Source organism: Pan troglodytes, chromosome 19, assembly GCF_028858775.2.
Source record: "Pan troglodytes isolate AG18354 chromosome 19, NHGRI_mPanTro3-v2.0_pri, whole genome shotgun sequence".
Taxonomy (NCBI): Eukaryota; Metazoa; Chordata; class Mammalia; order Primates; family Hominidae; genus Pan; species Pan troglodytes.
In genome coordinates this window covers 53980038-54000873 of record NC_072417.2, presented here as the reverse complement: position 1 = coordinate 54000873, position 20836 = coordinate 53980038, and the positions used below count along the sequence as shown (strand labels likewise).

Sequence of the window (20836 nt, the reverse complement as noted above, 5' to 3'; positions counted from 1 at the left end):
CTCAACATACGCTTTCGCCATCTCTTTACTACCATCAGTTTTTCAGCCTAAAAACCTCGTAGACATTCTTAAAACTTGTGGTACCTTACCATTGCCTTCCAATACACTTACAGTCCAGCAACAAGTCCTGTTGCCAACAAATGCAAAATATTTCTCAAATCTTTCCGCTTTTGTCTGTCTCCCTTGCTGTCACCCTAGTGCAAACCATCATTGCCACCAACTATGCTCCAGTAGTCTTTCCTGGCCTCTTGCAATCTATTCTCCATGCAGAAACCAAAGCGACCAAAAAAAAAAAAAAAAGTAAATTGGATTATGTCATCTCCTTGTCAGAAAGCTCTGAATGGCTACCCACTGCATTTATGATAAAATACAAACTCCTTGCCTTGGCTTGCAACACCCCACATGATCTAAACCAGCATATACCTTGCCCACCCATTTGGCAGTAATCCTCTGGCTCACCATCCTCCCTTCACATCTATTTCTTTGCATTTCTTCCTCAAAACCATTCTCTTCAGCTTGTAGGGACTTCACTCATTCTCTACCCTCTGTTTGAGTCATTGTTCTCCCCAGGTCCTTATTTGGTTGACTCATTCTCATCCTTACTACCTCAGTTTAGCTGTCACTTCCTTGGAAGGCTTCCCTAAGTCCTATTTAGAGGAGACCCCTTATCATTCCTTTCTGTCATCTTTATAGCTCTTATCATTAGTTGTAATTAAGCTTACTTGTCCTGTATGGTCACCTCCAGCCTGCAAGAAATTAGAAAGAGGATGGAGGACAAGCAGCTTCCTTATAAAATATGTTGTAAGATCACATTCCTTCTGCCTGTGTCTCTTGGCCAAAACTTCATCAGATGGCCACACCTAGCTGCAAGGGAGGCTGACCTCCCTGTCACCTCTGTAGACGATGCTTTGTACGTAGTAGGAATTCAGTAAATGTCTGATGAATGAGTTAGCTTCCTTCTGTCAATTGGGATGTATAGTTGCGTACACTTCTGTCTGTTAGCATATGCATCTACTATATGTTTCATTTTCTATTATTTTGTCTTCCCTTTTCAGTTGAGCATTATGAAAGATGAGCCAGAAGAGGCTGAGTTAATTTTGCATGACGCTCTTCGTCTCGCCTATCAGACTGATAACAAGAAGGCCATCACTTACACTTATGATTTGGTAACTCTTATAACCAGTCTGAACCACTGATGAGGAAGGTTGGATGGGAGGGAAGGGTAGTTAGTTCTTCTGATTTATATTCCTGACTTTCACGATGTTCTAAAACTCCTTTTCTTTTTACTGAGTTTTCTTTTGGCTTCAGTTTCATTTTTTGTTTTGTTTTGTTTTTTTGAGATGGAGCCTCACTCTGTTGCCCAGGCTGCAGTGCAGTGGCACGATCTTGGCTCACTGCAACCTCCGCCTCATGAGTTCAGACGATTCTTTTGCCTCACCCTCCCGAGTAGCTGGATTACAGGCATGCATCACTATGCCTGGCTAAATTTTGTATTGTAGTAGAGACGAGGTTTCACCATATTGGCCAGGCTGGTCTCAAACTCCTGATCTCAGGTGATCCACCGGCCTTGGCCTCCCAAAGTGCTGAGATTACAGGCATGAGCCACCACGCCCAGCCGCAGCTTCAGTTTTTTTACCCTTGGGGTGACATAAGACCTCTCAATTCCAGACCAAAAAAAACCAGTATCATTAGCATGTTTTTTTAATGATGAGTGGACCTAGATTTGGTTTGTTAACAACAAAGTATGTGCAAGTATTTAATTCTCACATGATTGCTGTTCTGTGCTTCTTCTTGCAGACTAATTGGTGACATGCTTTTCATTTTCAACTATTTTTTAAATTTTGAGGGTGAAAGCAAAAGGGAATTTTAAAGTTTTGAAATAAGTAGGAACACAGTATTCTAAACTGAAAAACAATTTGTAATTTGCTTTCAGATGGCCAACTTAGCATTTATACGGGGTCAGCTTGAAAATGTAAGTAAATTACTTTGTAATATCTTGAATTTATGAAGGAGTAGCTTCAAGGGAACTGTAATAGTAAGGGTACAGGCTAAGCTGCTACAACAAAGAGACCCTAGAATATAGTGACTCAAACAAGATAAAAGTGTATTTCTCTTTATTGTGTTAGTCCAGAGATAGGCTAAAGACTGAAGGCAGACAGACATAGGCACCTTTGCTCTCTGATCCAGAAGTCCAGGTTTCTTCTAAGATAAGCCCTCTTCTGCCTGGGTGAGCTGACTCACCTCCAGTCTGCAGGAAAGGGGAGAAGATGGACTGTGAGCAGCTTCCTTATAAAACATGATTAGAAGTTCACGTTCTTTCTGCCTGCATCCCTTGGCCTAAATTTTATCATATGACCATATCTAACTTAAGGGTGTCCAATCTGCTAAAATTGACTGAATTTTTTTTTTAAGATAAGGTCTTGCTCTGTTGCCCAGGTTGGAGTGCGGTGGCTTAATCATGGCTGACTGCAACCTCGACCTGCCAGGCTCAGTTGATCCTCTCACCTCAGCCTCCTGAGTAGCTGGGATTTCAGGCGTGTGCCACAACACTTGGCTAATTTTCTTATGTATTTATTTATTTATTGTAGAGACGGGATTTCACCATATTTCCCAGGCTAAATCGAGGGGACTCTGTAATCAAAAAGATGGAGAAGAGAATGACTATTAGGAGACAGTTTGTAGTCTCTGCCACAGTGGGTTTGGATAAGAACTTAATCTCTGAGGTTGTTTTCTACTCATCAGAGAGTAGTTTAAGGTACATAGAGGATGTTGAGGGTCCTGATATTTTGATCTGTTTTCGCTTCAAAAGGGTACTTTTCTGTGTGTGAGTGTGCGTGTGTGTGAGTATATGGGTTTTACAAGGAATGATGCATCAGACTGGTACTTAGAATCCAGGGTCATATATATATATATAAAATGGGGCCCAATTAAAAGAAAAATCTTTTCCGTATGCTTTTAGGCTGAACAACTTTTTAAAGCAACAATGAGTTACCTCCTTGGAGGGGGCATGAAGCAGGTAAGGACATTGCCTAGTATTGGCCCCTCACTGAAGCAGTTTTCAAAACAGTCTTGTCTCCTGAAAACTCCTCCTAGCCCCACCACATGCTTTGGTCAGGAAAGGTGGAGTTTCCCTTCTGAGATCTCTATACAAATTGCCATTCTTTCACTAAATGCAACAGCATGCTTGCCAAGGAATTCACAGTTGGCTAATCACTCTAAGAGAATAAAGACTGTGGCTTTGAGGCCACCGTCAGTCTGGAAGTTGATCTGAAATATTCCATGAAAAAATTTACTTGTTATGAGTTCCCTTCATTCTCTTTCTCTCACAGGAGGACAATGCAATAATTGAAATTTCCCTAAAGCTGGCCAGTATCTATGCTGCGCAGAACAGGTAAGTACAGCAGCCAGGGAGTAGGACTGTGGGCAGGAAACTTTGACTCTGGGATGTTACATAATATTCATTGTCTACTGGTCATCTGGGTCTCCCAGAAATTGGGTGTCACACTCAAAGTGTTCCATCCCTCATCTTTGAAATTGTCAGTCTTTTTCCAGTTTGCCCCTACTGTTTCCATCAGCCTGCCTAGTGGGGCACACAACATTTCTGGCTGCCCTGTGACAAAGCTAACTAAGTTTTCTGTTGCTGCTTGAAGTGGGAAGGGAAGTTAGAGTTAGAACTTTAGTTTAACTTTTCCTAGAAGAGGAAAGAGCAGTGTGAAAGCTGCTGGGGATAATATATTAATACTCTGAAGAAGCCATTTTGCTGGTATAAATAGAGTTCAAAGATGAAGCATCTAGGATGTAAGCAGAGAACTCCTCTGGATGAATTTAGGGAGAGACCTAAGACTAGCTTCCCTTCAGGTTTTAGTGGTGCAGAAGATGGTGCGAGAGGTTTGGAGTGACATGGAGCCTGATGCTGTAGAAAGGGTGCTCACTGAGGCCAGGCCCTGGCACTGTTCCCTACTGTCCTACTCACCAGCTCCTTTATTCTCATCAGGACCTGCGTAGTCTCCTTGCATTTTGATTGGACACTAGATAGGCTAGAGCTTCCTGGAGCCTTTGACTTCAAGTCTTTTGAGGAGCTTTGAGCTTGGCCCATGCCAGGGAACACTGCAGCTTGGTCAATCTTTCTTGGAGTTGTAACAAACATGCCTAGTTCTTGATTGGGTATGAATCCCTAGGGTAAGAAGAAGCCCAGAGCCTAATAAACATTGTTGAGTAAGACAAATTCATAGTCTTCTAGAGGTGAAGCTAGTAACAATTAGCCTCTGAGTTACATGGTACTCTGTACTTTTCATTTTGTTTTATTAAGAGAAGCATGAGACTAGAAAAGACATGGCCAGATCTGAGACTTCGAAAGGCTGATATAAGTTATGAGGGGAATTGTTTGTAGACCTCTTGCTCCGACTGGGAGCGTCTTCTGGGCAGTGTCCACTTGCCCTGTGTTATGGCTAGAGAGGGCCCTCTTGCCAAGTTTTGAGCGTAGGGAAGGAAGGGGATGCTTCTGTTCTTCTGAGAACAGAGCAGAACAGTAGGGTCATAAGTTCTCCCCTGGCAAAGCACTAGAGAACAGATGAGCTTTTTAGCGCCACTTCTGTAAGAAACTAGAGCCAAAACTGAAGAACAAGAACCAAAGCTGAGCTCCTAAATGGAGAAGGGATTTCTGTCACATTTCCTCTGCATCTCTGTAAAAAGCAGCAGTCAGTCGGCCTGCTTGGGTTGACTCAACCCTCTCCAGTTGATTGAGGGTCCAGGGCTACAGAGTTGGGTTAAATGACTTCTATTGCCATAGCTAGGAGTCCCATTTCTGCAAAAGAAACTTTTATCAGAGACTTACAGCTTGAAAGAAATATAAAATGACTAAAGCTCCTCAGAAGCTGTATGAGGTCAACAGTTGGAATCCTCACTGTAGGGTGGCCTGAACTGTTTAGGGTAGTATTACTTTGAACAGGGGTAAGGCTTTCACACATGGAGAAACTGATTCACTGGAGGCCATCTGTTAGTGGGAGATGATGAATACTGCTGGCTATGTCAGTTATTAAAATTAGGGCAGCATTCCTAGCTTTTTGTGTCCTAAGTTATATTAAATGGATGACTTAAAAAAACTTTGAGAAATGGCAGATTTGACACTACTTAGACTTTAAGCAAAGTTCCCTCTTCCCATTTTACACTTCCTTTACTGATAATGTTTAAACTGAGCTGGAAAAATGAAGATAAAAAGAATTTGTGAAAAGGTAAATGGGCCAGGCGCAGTGGCTCACGCCTGTAATCCCACCACTTTGGGAGGCCGAGGTGGGTGGATCACTTAAGGTCAGGAGTTCCAGACCAGCCTGGCCAACATGGTGAAACTCTGTCTTTACCAAAAATACAAAAATTAGCTGGGCATAGTGGCGGGCACCTGTAATCCCAGCTACTCGAGAGGCTAAGGCAGGAGAATCGCTTGAACCCCGGAGGTGGAGGTTGCTCTGAGCCGAGGTCACGCCATTGCACTCCAGCCTGGGCAACAAGAGCGAAACTCCATCTCAACGGAAGGAAAAAAAAAAAAGAAGAAAAGGTAAATGGCTGATTACTGATTTTGCTTTACAGACAGGAATTTGCTGTTGCTGGCTATGAATTCTGCATTTCAACTCTAGAGGAAAAAATTGAAAGAGAAAAGGAATTAGCAGAAGACATTATGTCAGGTAGGAAACCCATTATCTGGGCATTGCCTTTTCTCCACAAAAGGCTTTACTTTACACTTTTGAGAAATGGAAAGAGATCTAAATTGGGAAGAGGGAAAGTTACCTATTTTGCAAAATAAGTGGCTGTCTTTAAGGTATCAGCAGAAGTTTTGGAATAAGATGTTTTATTTAAAATATTTGACTGCTGTTTTGGTGGTGGTTTTTTTTTTTAACCACCTTGGTAACATGGTCATAATTTATTTGTTAACTTTTAGTTACATATAACTTAAGGAAAATTGGGGAGCAGAAGGAGAAGGTGTTTCTCGTATCTCTTAGTTCAGCTACCAATCAAAATGTTTATTACGTTTTAGCCCTAGATATACAGCAAATTAAGAAAGAAGAGAAAAAAAGCTCATGTTTTTACAATTCATCCTCACTCATTCTGGAGGCTAGGAATAGAACTGGATGAGCAGGAAGCTCTCTAGCTCTCCACCATTTTGGGTTTCTTAATTTGGGTTGAAGTATTGAGAATTTTCAGATTTGACATTTATTCAATACCTACTCTATACCAAGAGCTACCGAGATGGTAGGGATACAGCAGTCAACTCTTCTGTACCTAGTGGTCTTCTAACTCTCTCTTGAACATAGAGTAGTCCCCCGTTATCCATGGGGAATATGTTCCAAGACCCCCAGCAGATGCCTGAAACGAATTCTAATACACTGTGTTTTTTTCTTATATATATGTACCTATGATAAAGTTTAATTTATAAGTTAGGCACAGTAAGAGATTAACAGCAACTTTTAATAGAACAATTATAACTATATACTGTTAACAGTGTCACAGACAGGAGATTCATTCTTATTGTAGATCTTATCAACCTCAGCATACAGTTTTTTGTTTTTTGTTTTCTTATTAAGTTGAGAACTTTCACCTTTTCATTGAAAGGAAGCACTTTATGACTTCTCTTTGTCATATTCAAATTGCCAGTATCACCACTCTCACACTTTGGGGCCATTATGTAAAATATGGATTGCTTGAGCACAAGTACTGCAACATTGTGGGTTGATCTGATAACTGAGACTGCTGCTAAGTGACTGAGGCCAGCTGCCGTATACAACTTGGGTACACTGGACAAAGAGATGATTCATGTCCTGGGCAGGATGGAGTGTGACAGTGTAAGATTTCTTCATGCCACCCAGAATGGCATGCAATTTAAAAACTTACAGATTATTTCTGGAATTTTTCATGTAATATTTTTCGGACTCTGGTTGACTGCAGATAACTGAAACCCCAGAAAATGAAACTGTGGAGTAGGAAGGATCACTGTACACCAATTTTTTTGTTTTTATCACTCCACCGAAGCTACCTTTATCAAAGTCACCAAATCCAATGGTTACTTCTCAATCCTTAACTTACTCATCAGCAGCTTTAACTTAGGGGATCACTGTCTCCTACTGAAAATACTTTCACTTGGCTTCTGGGATGCCTCACTGGTCTCTCTAGTGAGGTGAAGGGACTTCCCTACCTCTTAATGTTGGCACGCCTTAGGGCTGTTTTCAGCCCTATTCTCTTTTCTCTCTGCCCCCACACCTAGGAGATATCTTTTAGTTCCATAGTTTTAAATATTAGATTTACACCTTCAGCCCCAACTTGCCCCCAAATGGCAGACTTACAATTATGATTGCCCACCCGACATCTTGACTTGAAGTCTAATGGTCATCTCATACTTAACATGTCCAAAATAGGTCTCAGTTTTGCCGCTCACAACTTGTTTCGTCACCAGTCAGCCCCAGATTTGTAAATGGCACACTACTCATTTAGTTGCTTTGGCCAAGAACCTAAGAATTGTCCATGATTTCTTCCTCATTCCTCATATCTAATCCATCAGCAAGTTATACTGGATCAGCCATCAAAATATATCCATACTGACCATGTCTCATCCCATTACCCTACTGCTTTGGTCCAGGCCATCACTGTTTCAAGACCTCAGTACCTTTGTATCACCTTTAGAATAAATTTAGAATCCCTGCATGGACCTGTAAGGCGCTTATGACCTGGGCCCACCCACCTCTTCCATGCCATCTGCTGCTCTCCCCTTGCTCGTTCCCGTCTCACCACACTGGTCTTATTCTGGCACATTCCAAGCTTAGTGCCACCTCAAGGCCTCTTTGCTTGATATTCCCCCTACCTAGACTGTTCTCTCTTACCTTTCTCTGGCCAACTCCCGTACTTCACTCAGGTCTCTGCTCAAATAGCACTTCCTCAGAGGCCTCCCCTCACTAAAACTATCATCTCTTCCCACCTTACTATTGCTCTACTCCTCTTTCCTTTACTTTTCTTCATCACACTTAAAAGTAGAGGTGTGTGTGTTGTGTGCTTGTGTTTATCCACTAAAAGTATGTTTTTGTTTAAAAATTTTTAGTCTTTGTCTTCCATATCAAAGAAGGATAGAGACTTCATCCATTATACTCACTGCTAAATCCTCGGTGCCTAGAACAGTGCCTGGCATATAATAGAGGCTCAATAATTACTGAATGAAAGAACAAAAGACCCAAGAAAGACCAGCAAATAAATCCAGTTTCAGTGCAGTGTGGAAGTGCTTTGAGGAAATCCACAAGAGGTGTAAAAACAAGTCTAGCTGTCAAGTAAGTCACTTCTGAACTATTTACACCTTTGCTGTCTTTCATTTATAGTGTTGACTATGGTTTCTTAGGAGTGTAAAGCTATATTTTCTGATTCAAAAAGTAATACCAGTAAACACTGAAGAAAGTTTAGAAAAGCACTAAGTAAAAATAATCTGTAATCATACTATTAAGAAAGAGCTACTGTTTTATTTATTACTACGGCTTTTCGGGTTACATTTTAAGAAATAAATTTGGGATGATACTGTATATCCTACTTTGTAACCTGAGTTTTAACAATTTAGTAACATATTATGAAAACACTTTTTTTTTTCCAGGCAAAGGAATTCTTGTTAGATAGAGCAAGCTAATTTCTATTATAAATATTATTTTTACATTTTACTAGTTGCACGGTATAGAAAATGTGTTACATGATTCTTCATCTTATTTTTTCTAGAAAAGGAATTCCTACCTATTCAGTTTTGCACAAAGCAAATCCATTATCAAATTTACGTGCTTTTTATTGACACAACTATCTCTATTCTAGGATAACATTACTTAATTACATAAAATTACATTACTTAATTACATAAAACCTTGCTCTAGGATAATTATTTTGTTACCTATGTTGTAGACATATATGTACTTACTGAGGAAATGCCCATAAAAAATTAAGTGAAAACTTTGGTTACAAAACAGTATAGTTAGTATGTAGACTAAAAATAGGAATGGAACAAAGGCTGAATGATAGATATCAAAATACAGGCAGTGATTCTCTTTGGTTGGTAGGTTTATAGGGAATTTATATTTTATTTGTGTTTCTCTGAGTATTCTATAATTTTGTACAAATTTATATTTTTCTTTTTAATTTCCAATGTTATCTGTTAGTATAAAAAGTCAAATAATATTAATAGTACAAAGCTTAATTTAAGAGAGCATTTTCTTGCTACCTCACCCACCCCATCTATTTTTTTTATTTTTTAATTTTTAATTTTTTTTTTTTTTTTTTTTGAGACAGAGTCTCACTCCTGTCACCAGGCTGGAGTGCAGTGGTGCAATCTCGGCTCACTGCAACCTCCGCCTCCCGGGTTTAAGCGGTTCTCCTGCCTCAGCCTCCCGAGTAGCCGGGACTACGGGCACGTGCCACCATGCCCAGCTAATTTTTGTGTTTTTAGTAGAGACACAGTTTCACCATGTTAGCCAGGATGGTCTCAATCTCTTGACCTCATAATCTGCCTGCCTCAGCCTCCCAAAGTGCTGGGATTAACAGGTGTGAGCCACTGCGCTTGGCCCTATTTTCAACTTTTGTTTTTGAGACAGAGTCCCGCTCTGTTGCTCAGGCTGGAGTGCAGTGGCGTGATCTCGGCTCACTGCAACCTCTGCCTCCCCGGTTCAAGCGATTCTCCTGCCTCAGCCTCCCGAGTAGCTGGGACTACAGGCACCTGCCACCACACCTGGCTATTTTTGTATTTTTAGTAGAGACTGGGTTTTACCATGTTAGCCAGGATGGTCTCGATCTCCTGACCTCGTGATCCGCCCGCCTTGGCCTCCCAAAGTGCTGGGATTACAGGCATGAGCCACCGTGCCCGGCCCCTATTTTCAACTCTTAACCAGTTTCCTCTGGTATTTACCTTCACATTTCTCAATAATATAAAATTGCTATTTCCTAGTTCATTATTTTCAGAATATGTTGATTTATGGACAAGTGAAGATTTAGTGCAGTTTCTGGTTGTGTCTACATTATGAGTGTATGAATAGTGTTAGCTGCTGAGCCAAGTAACATGATTACACAGTTACATTTCCTTTTGTGTACGTTTTGCTTCCTCTGAAGTTAACTAGGTTTTTTTGTGGCTCCGTTTGTTATGTATATGCCAGATTCTTCACTTTTACATATTACTTGCTTTCTTCAATTCATAAGCTTTCCCAGTATTCTAGAGTTCATGTTGGCTCACTTTTCATTGGCATGGCTGGCCATAGGCATTCAGTCTTCATCTTCCTTTTTTTGTTTTTGTTTTTGTTGAGACAGAGTCTCACTCTGTCACTCAGGCTGGAGTGCAGTGGCTCAATTTTGGCTCACAGCAAGCTCTACCTCCTGGGTTCAAGCAATTCTCATGCCTCTGCTTCCTGAGTAGCTGGGATTACAGGCGTGAGCTACCACACCCGGCTAATTTTGTATTTTTAGTAGAGACGGGGTTTCACCATGCTGGCCGGCCTGGTCTCCTGACTTACGTGATTCACCCGCCCCAGCCTCCCCAAGTGTTGGGATTACAGGCATGAGCCACCGCGCCCGGCCGCGTTATATCTTTTTCATCCTGTAACTTTCATTTTAGTGGTATTTGGGGAAGGAGTGGAGAGGAATGCCTGTGTTCAGTTCAGAATAGTAAATCTGTTATTGGGCATCAAGATAGTGTCCAAACCTGTTTTTTTAAAGTGGATTCTTAGCACTGAGATTTCCAAGTCAAGAGTAGCACATTTTAAGGTTGTTGATGACTGTTGCCAAATTGCCATTGAAAGGACTGTGTTTACATCTCCTGGTTTGGCTATTTATGTACTTTGTGACTTTGGTCAAATTACTTAATCCCTGTGTGCTTTTTCTTCAGTGTGGGATTAAGAGTAACATGCATAGGACCTTTAGGAAGGTGGAATGAGTTAATACATAAATTTACTTAGAATAATACATTGTAGCTGCTCAAAAAGGGTTTGTTAGTGGTTTTTATTATTGTGATAAGCCTATGTCCTCCTCCCCAAAACTCATTAACTTTTATAATCTTTGTTAGCTTGATGATATGGCCTTGATGTATTATCTAGCATTTCTTTGATAAACAGTGAGGTTTATCTTTTTTTTTTTTCTCACCATGTCTTAGGGTGCTAAGAGGTTTATTTTTTATTGGAGCTTTATTGTAAAAATATTAATCCTTTGTCTCTTGGGTTTTCCTCCTGATTTGTGTTTATAGAGTGGGTGTTTTTTTTTCTAATAAAAAGGGAATGTGAAATTAACATTTGTATAAAGAATTTTATGAGAATTGGCGAGGGACAGTGGCTCACGCCTGTAATCCCAGCACTTTGGGAGGCCAAGGCGGGTGGATCACTTGAGGTCAGGCGTTAAAGACCAGCCCTGGCAACGTGGCAAAACCCCATGTTTACAAAAATTATCTGGGCATGGTGTTGCGCACTTGTAGTCCCAGCTACTCGGGAGGCTGAGGTGAGAATCTCTTGAGCCTGGGAGGTGGAGGTTGCAGTGAGCTGAGATCACACCACCTGTGCTCCAGCCTGGGTGACAGAGCCTGGGGCCTGGGGCCGGGGGGTGGAAGAGGATTGTGAGAATAGACAAGTGATCCAGCATTGCCAGTACCTTTGGAGCTCTTCCTACCTGGGATACTACTCTCCTTAATCTTGTCACTATCATTCAATGGCGTGATCTCGGCTCACTGCAACCTCCGCCTCCTGGGTTCAAGTGATTCTCCTGTCTCAGCCTCCCGAGTAGCTGGGATTACAGGCATATGCCACCACGCCTGGCTAATTTTGTATTTTTAGTAGAGACAGGGTTTCTCCATGTTGGTCAGGCTGGTCTCGAACTGCCGACCTCAGGTGATCTGCCCGCCTCAACCTCCCAAAGTGCTGGGATTACAGGCATGAGCCACCACGCTAGGCCTATTTGCTTTTCTTTCATTTTACTCTGTGTCCCTTAAGAAGATGTCATTTAGTTTTTGCATATTGCTTTTAAAAATTTAAATAGCCTGGGTGGAGTGACTCATGCCTGTAACCCCAACACTTTGGGAGGCCAAGGTGGGAGGATTGCTTGAGCCTAGGAGTTTTGAGACCAGACTAGGCAACATGGTGAGATCCTGTCTCTTCAAAAAATAAAAAAATTACCTGGGCACGGTGGCACATGCCTGTGGTCCCAGCTACTTAGGAGACTGAGGCAGGAGGATAACTTGAGCCCAAGAGGTCGAGGCTGCAGTGAGCTATCATAGTGCCACTGTCCTTCAGCACAGGCAATAGAGACCCTGTCTCAAAAAAAATTAAAATTATACAAATGAATCATAATATGTATTCATTTTAGGGCATTTTTATGACTTGCATGAGTAATCTTTTCAGAATTAGATCAGAATTCATTTCTAATTTCCTTTGCTTTTATTCATCTTTAATAAATACTGAGTAGCTGTTCTGTGCCAGGTATTCTAGGATTTGAATAGCAGCAAGTAAGGCAAAAGTCCTTGCTCTTCTGGAGCTTAATGCTTAGAGAGATATTTTTCAAGCTTTGAAATTGTATGCATTCTCACTCATCTTTCCTTATAATTTTCTATTTTTTTCCTCTTATTTCTAAACAGTTTTAACTTTTTAGTATATCTGGTATTTTGGTGTGAAGCTGGTGACTGTTTTCTTGCAGATAGTAATCAATCTATATGTACTAATTAGTACATACTTGGGTTTCTTTTGGGGTTTTCCATTCTGATGTATTTACCTGATGAGTTTTATAACAGTATACATTGTTTGAATTATATATTTGAGTTATATGGTAGGACAGTTGACACATGCTTCCTTTGCAAAATTCCTTCCCACATTTCACTGTTTTCACATGAATTTTAGAATTATTTTGTCAAGTTCGTAAAGTGCCTTCAGACTGAATTATCAGATATGCATTATATTTATAAATTAGTTTGGGGAGATTGCCATCTGAATAAGTTAGCATATCTTTGACTGCAAAGAGCAGAAATTTCAGCTAAATTAGGTTTAACAGTAAGGACATTTATGTCAAGTAACTGGCAGTTCAGCAATAGGGAGCAGGCTGTTGAGTTAGTTGACAATGTGATTCACTGAAATCATAAAGGAACAGGCTCTTTCCGTCCTTCCTCACTCATGTATTGGCTTTTTCCCCATGCTCCCCTGGTGGTTGAAACGTGAAACTATAACAATTCCCAGGAATCTCATCCAGAAATGACAGTGTCCAGAGGAAAAGGAGACTTCTTTGATGTTTCTCATAGGATCAAGGTAATCTTTCCTAGAAGTCTCCAAGTAGATTTATCCTTACTTCTCATTGGTTAGAATTGGGTTACATGCCATTTCTAACCCAGTCCTTGGCAAGAAAAATGGATTATCATGATTGGCTAAAATACATCAGTCTCCTTTCCTGAGGATGTGAGTCATGTGAGAAAAGAACGGATACTGGGACAAAGCAGCTGCTCTGCTAGCAAAGGAAGATCTTTGTAATAGTGAGCCGTCTCACTGAGGAACATTCTATAGCTCCTGCTTATAGTTTTCTTCATATAGATGACAGCTATTTATTAAATTTGATTCTAACTGACTCCTTTACTGAACTCTTTGCTTTTCAGTTGATATTCACACTAATTCCAGATTTATAATCATACATTCCGGAAATCATGATACAGGTTGAGCATCCCCCAAAACCGAAGCTTTCTGAGTGCCAACATGATGCATAAAGAAAGTACGCATTGGATCATTTGGATTTGGGTTTTTGGTTTTGGGATGCTGGCAGTATCCAAAGGAAATATTCCAAACTCAAAAAATCTGAAATCTGAAACACTTTTGGTCCTAAACATTTCAGATAAGGAATACTTAACCTGTAATTGTTTCCTTCCAGAGAGTTATACTACTGTCTCCCTTCCCCACCCTTTATAAAATTAGTTCATTGGCTGTACCTTCAGAACATCAAGCAATAGTAGTAATAGGAAACTTAGTCTTATATCCAATTTGGTACCAAAATATATGAATAGATTTATTACTATTATATATCTAGAGCGGACCAGGCTTGCTTGTAGGTTAATTGCTTAGTACCTGTGTAGTGCTGGATAATATTTAATGCTGATATGTAACTTGCGTTTCTTATGAGATCCACAGTAAATTTCTTATTGTATTGTTTGTACTATTATGTTTGTATTATTTGTTATCGCAGGATTGTTATTAATATGATAAAATGAATTGGGATGCTTTCTGTATTTTCTATTCTGAAATAAGTGTGGGATATTGCATTGGAATGGCCTGTTCCTTGAAAGTTGCAGAGTCTGTGATGCCAGAGGGACCAGAACTCCTGAGTTAATTCTCCGGCAGCTTTTTTTTTCCTTCTTGATTACTCATGTATTTCTTCCATTTTCTTAATTTCAATATAGGACAGTGCTAAAAACATGATAAACATTAATAAATATCTATTGAATAAATGAACGTATGGGTGAACAAATTTTATAACTTATTAATTTCCTAGAAGAAACTTTAAGGAATTATATTTTTAAAGCATATTTTACACTACTCTTACGTATCTGAGATCCTCTTCCTTTTCTAGATCCTAATTTTATGGATTTCCTTTTAAATTAGTAAAAAGATGTTTCCCATTGATTCCTTCCTCCTCCTTTCCTTGAAAGTTTTTATTTTCATATATTAAATAAACCATTTCTAGAAAGTTATTTTTGATGACATAATATTTGGTTCCATGAGTGCTTAAAGTCTGGAGCCTGAGTTCAGATTTTGGTTCTGCCACTTACTAGCAGTGGACAAGTTATTTAACTTCTCTGTTCTCAGCTTCCTTATCAATAAAATGAAAATAATAATAGAATTTACCTCATAGAGTTACGAGAATTAAATGCTCCAGGACTATGACCAGTACTCATTAGGCACTATTATATAAGAGTTTGTGGAATGTGATATATTTACTAATCTTATTTATTATATGATTTGGCACCTATATTTTACTATTATCAATTTATGAAGGACCTTCCTGGCCATTGTATTTATAGTGTCTCCTTGGTTTTTGTTAATTTTGTTTATTCATTCAAAGAGCCAACTTCTGGTTTCATTAATTTTCTTTATTGTCTATTTTCCATTTCACTTATTTCTACTTTGTCTTTATTACCTCTCTCCTGTTTGTTTTGGGTTTATTTTGTTCCCTTTTTTCTGGTCCCTTAGGTGGGAGATGAGGTTATTGATTTAAGGTTTTTCTTCTAACGTAATTGCCATTTATAACTATAAGCTTTAGCTGCATCTCATTAATTTTGGTAAGTTATATTTTCATGTATCTCAAGTATTTTCCAATTTTGGGGGGGATTTCTTCTTTGACCCTTTGGATATTTAGGAGTATGTTGATTAATTTCCACATGCAGTGAATTTCTCAAATTTTCTTCTGTTGAATCCAGTTTCATTCCATTGTGTTCAGAGAACAACTGTGCTTGATTTATTTATTGAGACTTGTTGTATGGCCTCACATATGGCTTATCCTGGAGAATGTTGTATGTGCATTTGAGAAGTATGTGTATTCTGTTGAATGGAGTTTTCTATGAATGTCTGTTAGGTCTAGTTGGTTTATAGTGTTATTCAAGTCTTCTGGGTCCTTACTAATTTTGTCTAGTTGTTCTAATTTTTTTTTTTTTTTTTGGGATGGAGTCTTGCTCTGTCGCCCAGGCTGGAGTGCAGTGGCGTGATCTCGGCTCGCTGCAACCTCCACCTCCCGGGTTCAAGTGATTCTTGCACTTCAGCCTCCCGAGTAGCTGGGAGTACAGGTGTGCGCCACTGCATCTGGCTAATTTTTGTATTTTTAGTTGAGATCGGGTTTCACCATGTTGTCCAGGCTGGTCTCGAACTCCTGACCTCAGGTGATCCGCCTGCCTCAGCCTCCCAGAGTGCTGGGATTACAGGCATGAGCTACTGTGCCCAGCCAGTTTTTTGTATTTTTAGTAGAGACGAGGTTTCACCATGTTGGCCAAGCTGTTCTTGAACTCCTGACCTCAGGTGATCCACCTGCCTGAGCCTCCCAACGTGCTGGGATTACAGGCATGAGCCACCATGCCCGGCTGATAAATTTTTTAAAATCTTCTTTCTTTATACATGTTTCTGTGCTCTGTTTAGACAGTCTCATATATATATTTATTTGTTACGAATTGTCCCTTCATCAGGAAAATGATTCCTTTTTCCCTATTTAAGGTATTTGTTACGAATTCTAGTTTTATATTATCTACTATATCTTACCCTTAAACTTTTCTGAGTCATTTTCAGTGTATCTTTTATAGAAGGCTATGGTTGGAATTTTTTTAAAACCTGAGTATCATTGTCTTCTGATACAGAATCTGAAAACCTTTTAAAAATTAGTGAGGCAAAAAAAATTAGCCAGGCATGGTAACGGGTGCCTATAGTCCCAGCTACTCGGGAGGCTGAGGCAGGAGAATGGCATGAACCCAGAAGCCAGAGCTTGCAGTGAGCCGAGATCGCGCCACTGCACTCCAGCCTGGGCGACAGAGTGGGACTCCGGCTCAAAAAAAAAAAAAAAGTATTCAGGCTGGGTGCAGTGGCTCACGCCTGTAATCCCAGCACTTTGGGAGGCTGAGGCAGGTGGATCGCCTGAGGTCAGGAGTTCAAGACCAGCCTGGCCAACATAGTGAAACCCCGTCTCTACTAAAAATACAAAAAATGAGCTGGGTGTGGTGGCGGGTGCCTGTAACCTCAGCTACTCGTGAGGCTGAAGCAGGAGAATCGCATGAACCTGGGAGGCGGAGGTTGCAGTGAGCCGAGATCACGCCATTGCACTCCAGCCTGGTTAAGAAGAGCGAAACTCTGTCTCAAACAACAAAACAAAACAAATTAGTATTGAAAGGGATAATTGGTCTAATTATTGCATTTTAAAAAGTGCTTTCCATTTTTGTTAATTCCTTTGTTTTCAGTTCCTCTTACAGGAACTTTTCCCTCTCTGATCTGTATTTGTATTTTGTAGGGAAGGTATATGTATATATGATTTTCAGTTGTATAAGGAGTAGCCTAAACATTTCTTAAGGACAGTTGACTCAGAGGAAAAAAAATTTTTTTCAGTTTCTTCTCTAAAATGAGATGAGTACATTTTAACATTATCCTTCTTTCCCTTTTCCTCACTTGTTTTTTCTCTGTGATCTGGAATTTTAGACTTAGTGGAATTTATTGCAGAGGAGAATTCTAAAGCCTGCATATTTGCCTTGTTTTTTAAATAGTCTATTTTCTCCTGCTCAGTTGCTTTGCTGGACTCAGAAGTTAAATGAGCATAAGGTTAGGGAGTTGTCTGTTTATGAAGCTTGCTTAGTCCCTGGTGAACCTTCATTTTTAGCATCCAGTTCTCTGGAGCTTCTGTAGTCTATTCTGGCTCAATGCTTCTGTCCCACATGCTCTGGCCTCTTACTCTGGAATGTCATTTACCTGTATGTTGACCTCTCTTCTCTATCCTTCACATTATCCCCTCTTCCATCAGTTTTCTCATGTATATTTTGGGAGTTTCTTCAGTTGATATTCCACATTACCAATTTATTATTAAGAAAAGTCAGTTCTGTGCTTTTCTTTTGATTTGTTTTTTGTTTTTTGAGATAGGGTCTCACTGTGTCGCCCAGGCTGGAGTGCAGTGGTGCAGTCATGGCTCACTGCAGCCTCAACCTCCCAGGCTCAACTGATCCTCCTACCTCAGCCTCCCAAGTAGCTGAGACTGCATGCTCATGTCACCATGCCTGGCTAATTTCTGGATTTTTTCATAGAGGCGGAGTTTCACCATCTTGCCCAGGCTGGTCTTGAACTTCTGAGCTAAAGCAATCTACCTGCCTTGACCTCCCAAAATGCTGGCATTACAGGCATGAGCCATCACGCCTGGCTTCCCTCTGATGTAATTTTTTAAAATTAGATTTTAAACAAAAGTAAAGTTTTGAGGACTTACCAAATATCTGTGTACTTTCAGCCTTGGCCAGATTTCAATATTTTACCATATTTGCTTTAGAATTTTTTTTTTTTTTTTTTTTTTTTTTTTTTTTTTTTTTGGATATTTAAACCCCTGTATACCCTTCCCTCCCTGCCTAGGGGTAGCTACTATCCTGAGTTTGGTTTTGTTTGCCTACTTATTGCACTTGTATATATCAATAAACAATATATTACTGGGTACAGTGGCTCACACCTGTAATCCCAGCACTTTGAGAAGCCGAGACAGGTGGATCACCTGAGGTTAGGAGTTCAAGACCAGCCTGGCCAACATGGCGAAACCTTGTCTCTACTAAAAATACAAAAATTAGCCCAACATGGTGGCGGGCGCCTGTAATCCCCACTACTCGGGAGGCTGAGGCAGGAGAATCGCTTGAACCTGAGAGGCAGAGATTGCAGTGAGCCAAGATCGTGCCACTGCACTCCAGCCTGGGTGACAGAGTGAAGACTCCGTCTCCAAAACAAAAAAACAATATACAATAGGGCTAATATGTTTTTAAACTTAATATGAATGGTATCATACTGTACAATTGGTTTTGTAGTTTGCTTTTGTCACTCAATATTATGTTGATGAGATTTATTGGGCTGCTATTTAAAGCAGTTTTCTTAGCACAGAGGCCCTGTTTGCTTGCCAAACTGCATGTCTGCTGGGTTGCGTCTGTCTTTAAAGGGTGACTTCCTCTAATTAATCCACTGGGGTGAGGGGTAAGTTGAACCTTTTTTCTGTTCACAAGTGTGGATACAAGCTAAAGGTGGCCCTGTGTGGTTCACTCACTACAACCATGGTATAGTAGTCCATTGTAGAAATATACCACAGTTCTATTGATGGACCTGTTGGGTTATTCTATATGTTTTGCTGTTAAAAGTCATACTTCACTGAACATTCTTGGACTTGCATCTTTGTGCACACCTGGAATATTACATAAAAGTGGAGTTGCCGGGGTGCATATACCAAATTGCTTATCAGGCTGGGTGTAGTGGCTCACACCTGTAATCCCAGCATTTTGGGAGGCTGAGGCAGGCAGATCATTTGAGGTCAGGAGTTGGAGACCAGCCTGGCCAATATGGTGAAACCCCATCTCTACTTAAAAAAAAAAAAAAAAAAGCCAGGCATGCTGGTGGGTACCTGTAATCCCAACTACTTGGGAGGCTGAGGCATGCGAATCGCTTAAACCCAGGAAGGCAGAGGTTGTAATGAGCTGAGATCAAGCCACTGCAAGACTCTGTCTCAAAAACAGCAGCAAAAACCAAATTGCTGATCAAAGTGGTTTTACCAGTTTACATTTTGACTAGCAGTATATTAGTGTTCATGATGTTCTCTGTATATCTTTGTTATCAGATTTTTTTGATAATCTGCTGGGTTTGAAAAGGAATTTCATTGTGGCTTCACTATGTGTTTCTGATTACTGTATTTATCGGTTATTCAGATTACCTGCTCTGAAAATTATTTCTTCATATCTTTTGCTTATATTTTTGAGGGGTTGTCTTTTTCTTAACGATTCATAAGAGTTCCTTATGTATTCGATCATTTTGTATTTTTGTGGGTTACGTATCTCTTTGTAGCTTGTCTTTTCACATTAGGGCATTTGATGTAGATTAAAAATTTGTATATTAACAATCTTGATATTTATCTTCATAGTTTGTGCTTCTTATGTCTTGATTTGTAATGACATCTCTATATTGGGTTTTCATAGATTCATGGGGTGCTAATGTTTAAATCTGTAATTATAACTATTTTTAGTTTCATTATAATTTTTCCCTATTTAATTCAGTACTTTATTTCCCCCACTACCCCCCACCCCCCAAGAGACAAGGTCTTCCTTTGTTGGCCAGGCTGAAGTGAGTGCAGTGACACGATCACAGCTCACTGCAACCTTAAACTCCTGATATCAAGTGATCCTCCCACCTCAGCCTCCAGAAGAATTAGGAGTACAGGCACGTGCCACCATGTCTGGCTTATATATATTTTTGGGGGGTGGTGGGGGAGAGTAGAGATGAGGTTTCGCTATGTTGTCCAGGCTGGTCTCGACCTCTTGGGCTGAAGTGGTCCTCCTGCCTCAGCCTCCCAAAGTACAGGATTGCAGGTGTGAGCCACCACGCCTAGCCCTTTTATAATTCCTTCTATTTGTTCATTCATTCAACAATTCAGTCAGAAATACTGAGTGCCCATTACACGCTAGATATGCTGCTAGGTGCTGAGATACAGATATAAATAAAAGAAAGTTGGCTGGGCACAGTGGCTCACGCCTGTAATCCCAGCACTTTGGGAGGCCAAGGCGGGCAGATCATGAGGTCAGGAGTTCAAGACCAGCCTGGCAAATATTGTGAAACCCCGTCTCTAATAAAAATACAAAAAAAATTAGCTGGGCGTGGTGGCGCACCTGTAGTCCCAGCTACTCGGGAGGCTGAGGCAGAAGAATCACTTGAACTCAGGAGGCGGAGGTTGCAGTGAGCCGAGATTTTGCAACTGCACTGCAGCCTGGGCGACAGAGTGAGACTTCGTCTCAAAAAAGAAAAAACAAAAAAACAAAGTCACCGCCTCATGGAGCTACATTTCTGGTGGGGGAAAGACGCATAGTAAGCACTACCCAGTAAGTTGGTGTGTCCAAAGTGCTATGTAGATATTTATGAAGGAATATGTATACCAGGAATATGTTGGGGCAGTATGGTGTCTTATAGAGGGGGTAGAGAAGGCCTTGTTAGTATGAAACCTGGTGAATGGGAGAGAATAGGCCAAGTGGCTATTTGTGAGGGAAAAAAATTACAGACAAAGGGCAATTACAGGTACAAGACTCTGAGGTGGTGTATGCTGCTTGACTTACTGGAAGTAAGGAGTTAGAATTACTGGA

The 20836-nt window shown here is 40.4% G+C and overlaps 1 protein-coding gene across 3 annotated transcripts in view; it reads left to right on the top strand.

Annotated features, from left to right (window-relative positions):
- Positions 1–20836, top strand: part of TTC19 (tetratricopeptide repeat domain 19) — a 29349-nt gene that overhangs the window by 1470 nt on the left and 7043 nt on the right. For 2 of the 3 annotated variants that reach the window (XM_511781.9, XM_003318097.7), the window contains exons 3-7: positions 1056–1166; positions 1934–1972; positions 2960–3016; positions 3330–3391; positions 5584–5678. In XM_511781.9, the coding sequence (XP_511781.2) occupies positions 1056–1166; positions 1934–1972; positions 2960–3016; positions 3330–3391; positions 5584–5678 (364 nt within the window). The remainder of the gene's footprint in view (positions 1–1055; positions 1167–1933; positions 1973–2959; positions 3017–3329; positions 3392–5583; positions 5679–20836) is intronic. The other variant, XM_016932291.4, reaches the window with a different exon arrangement.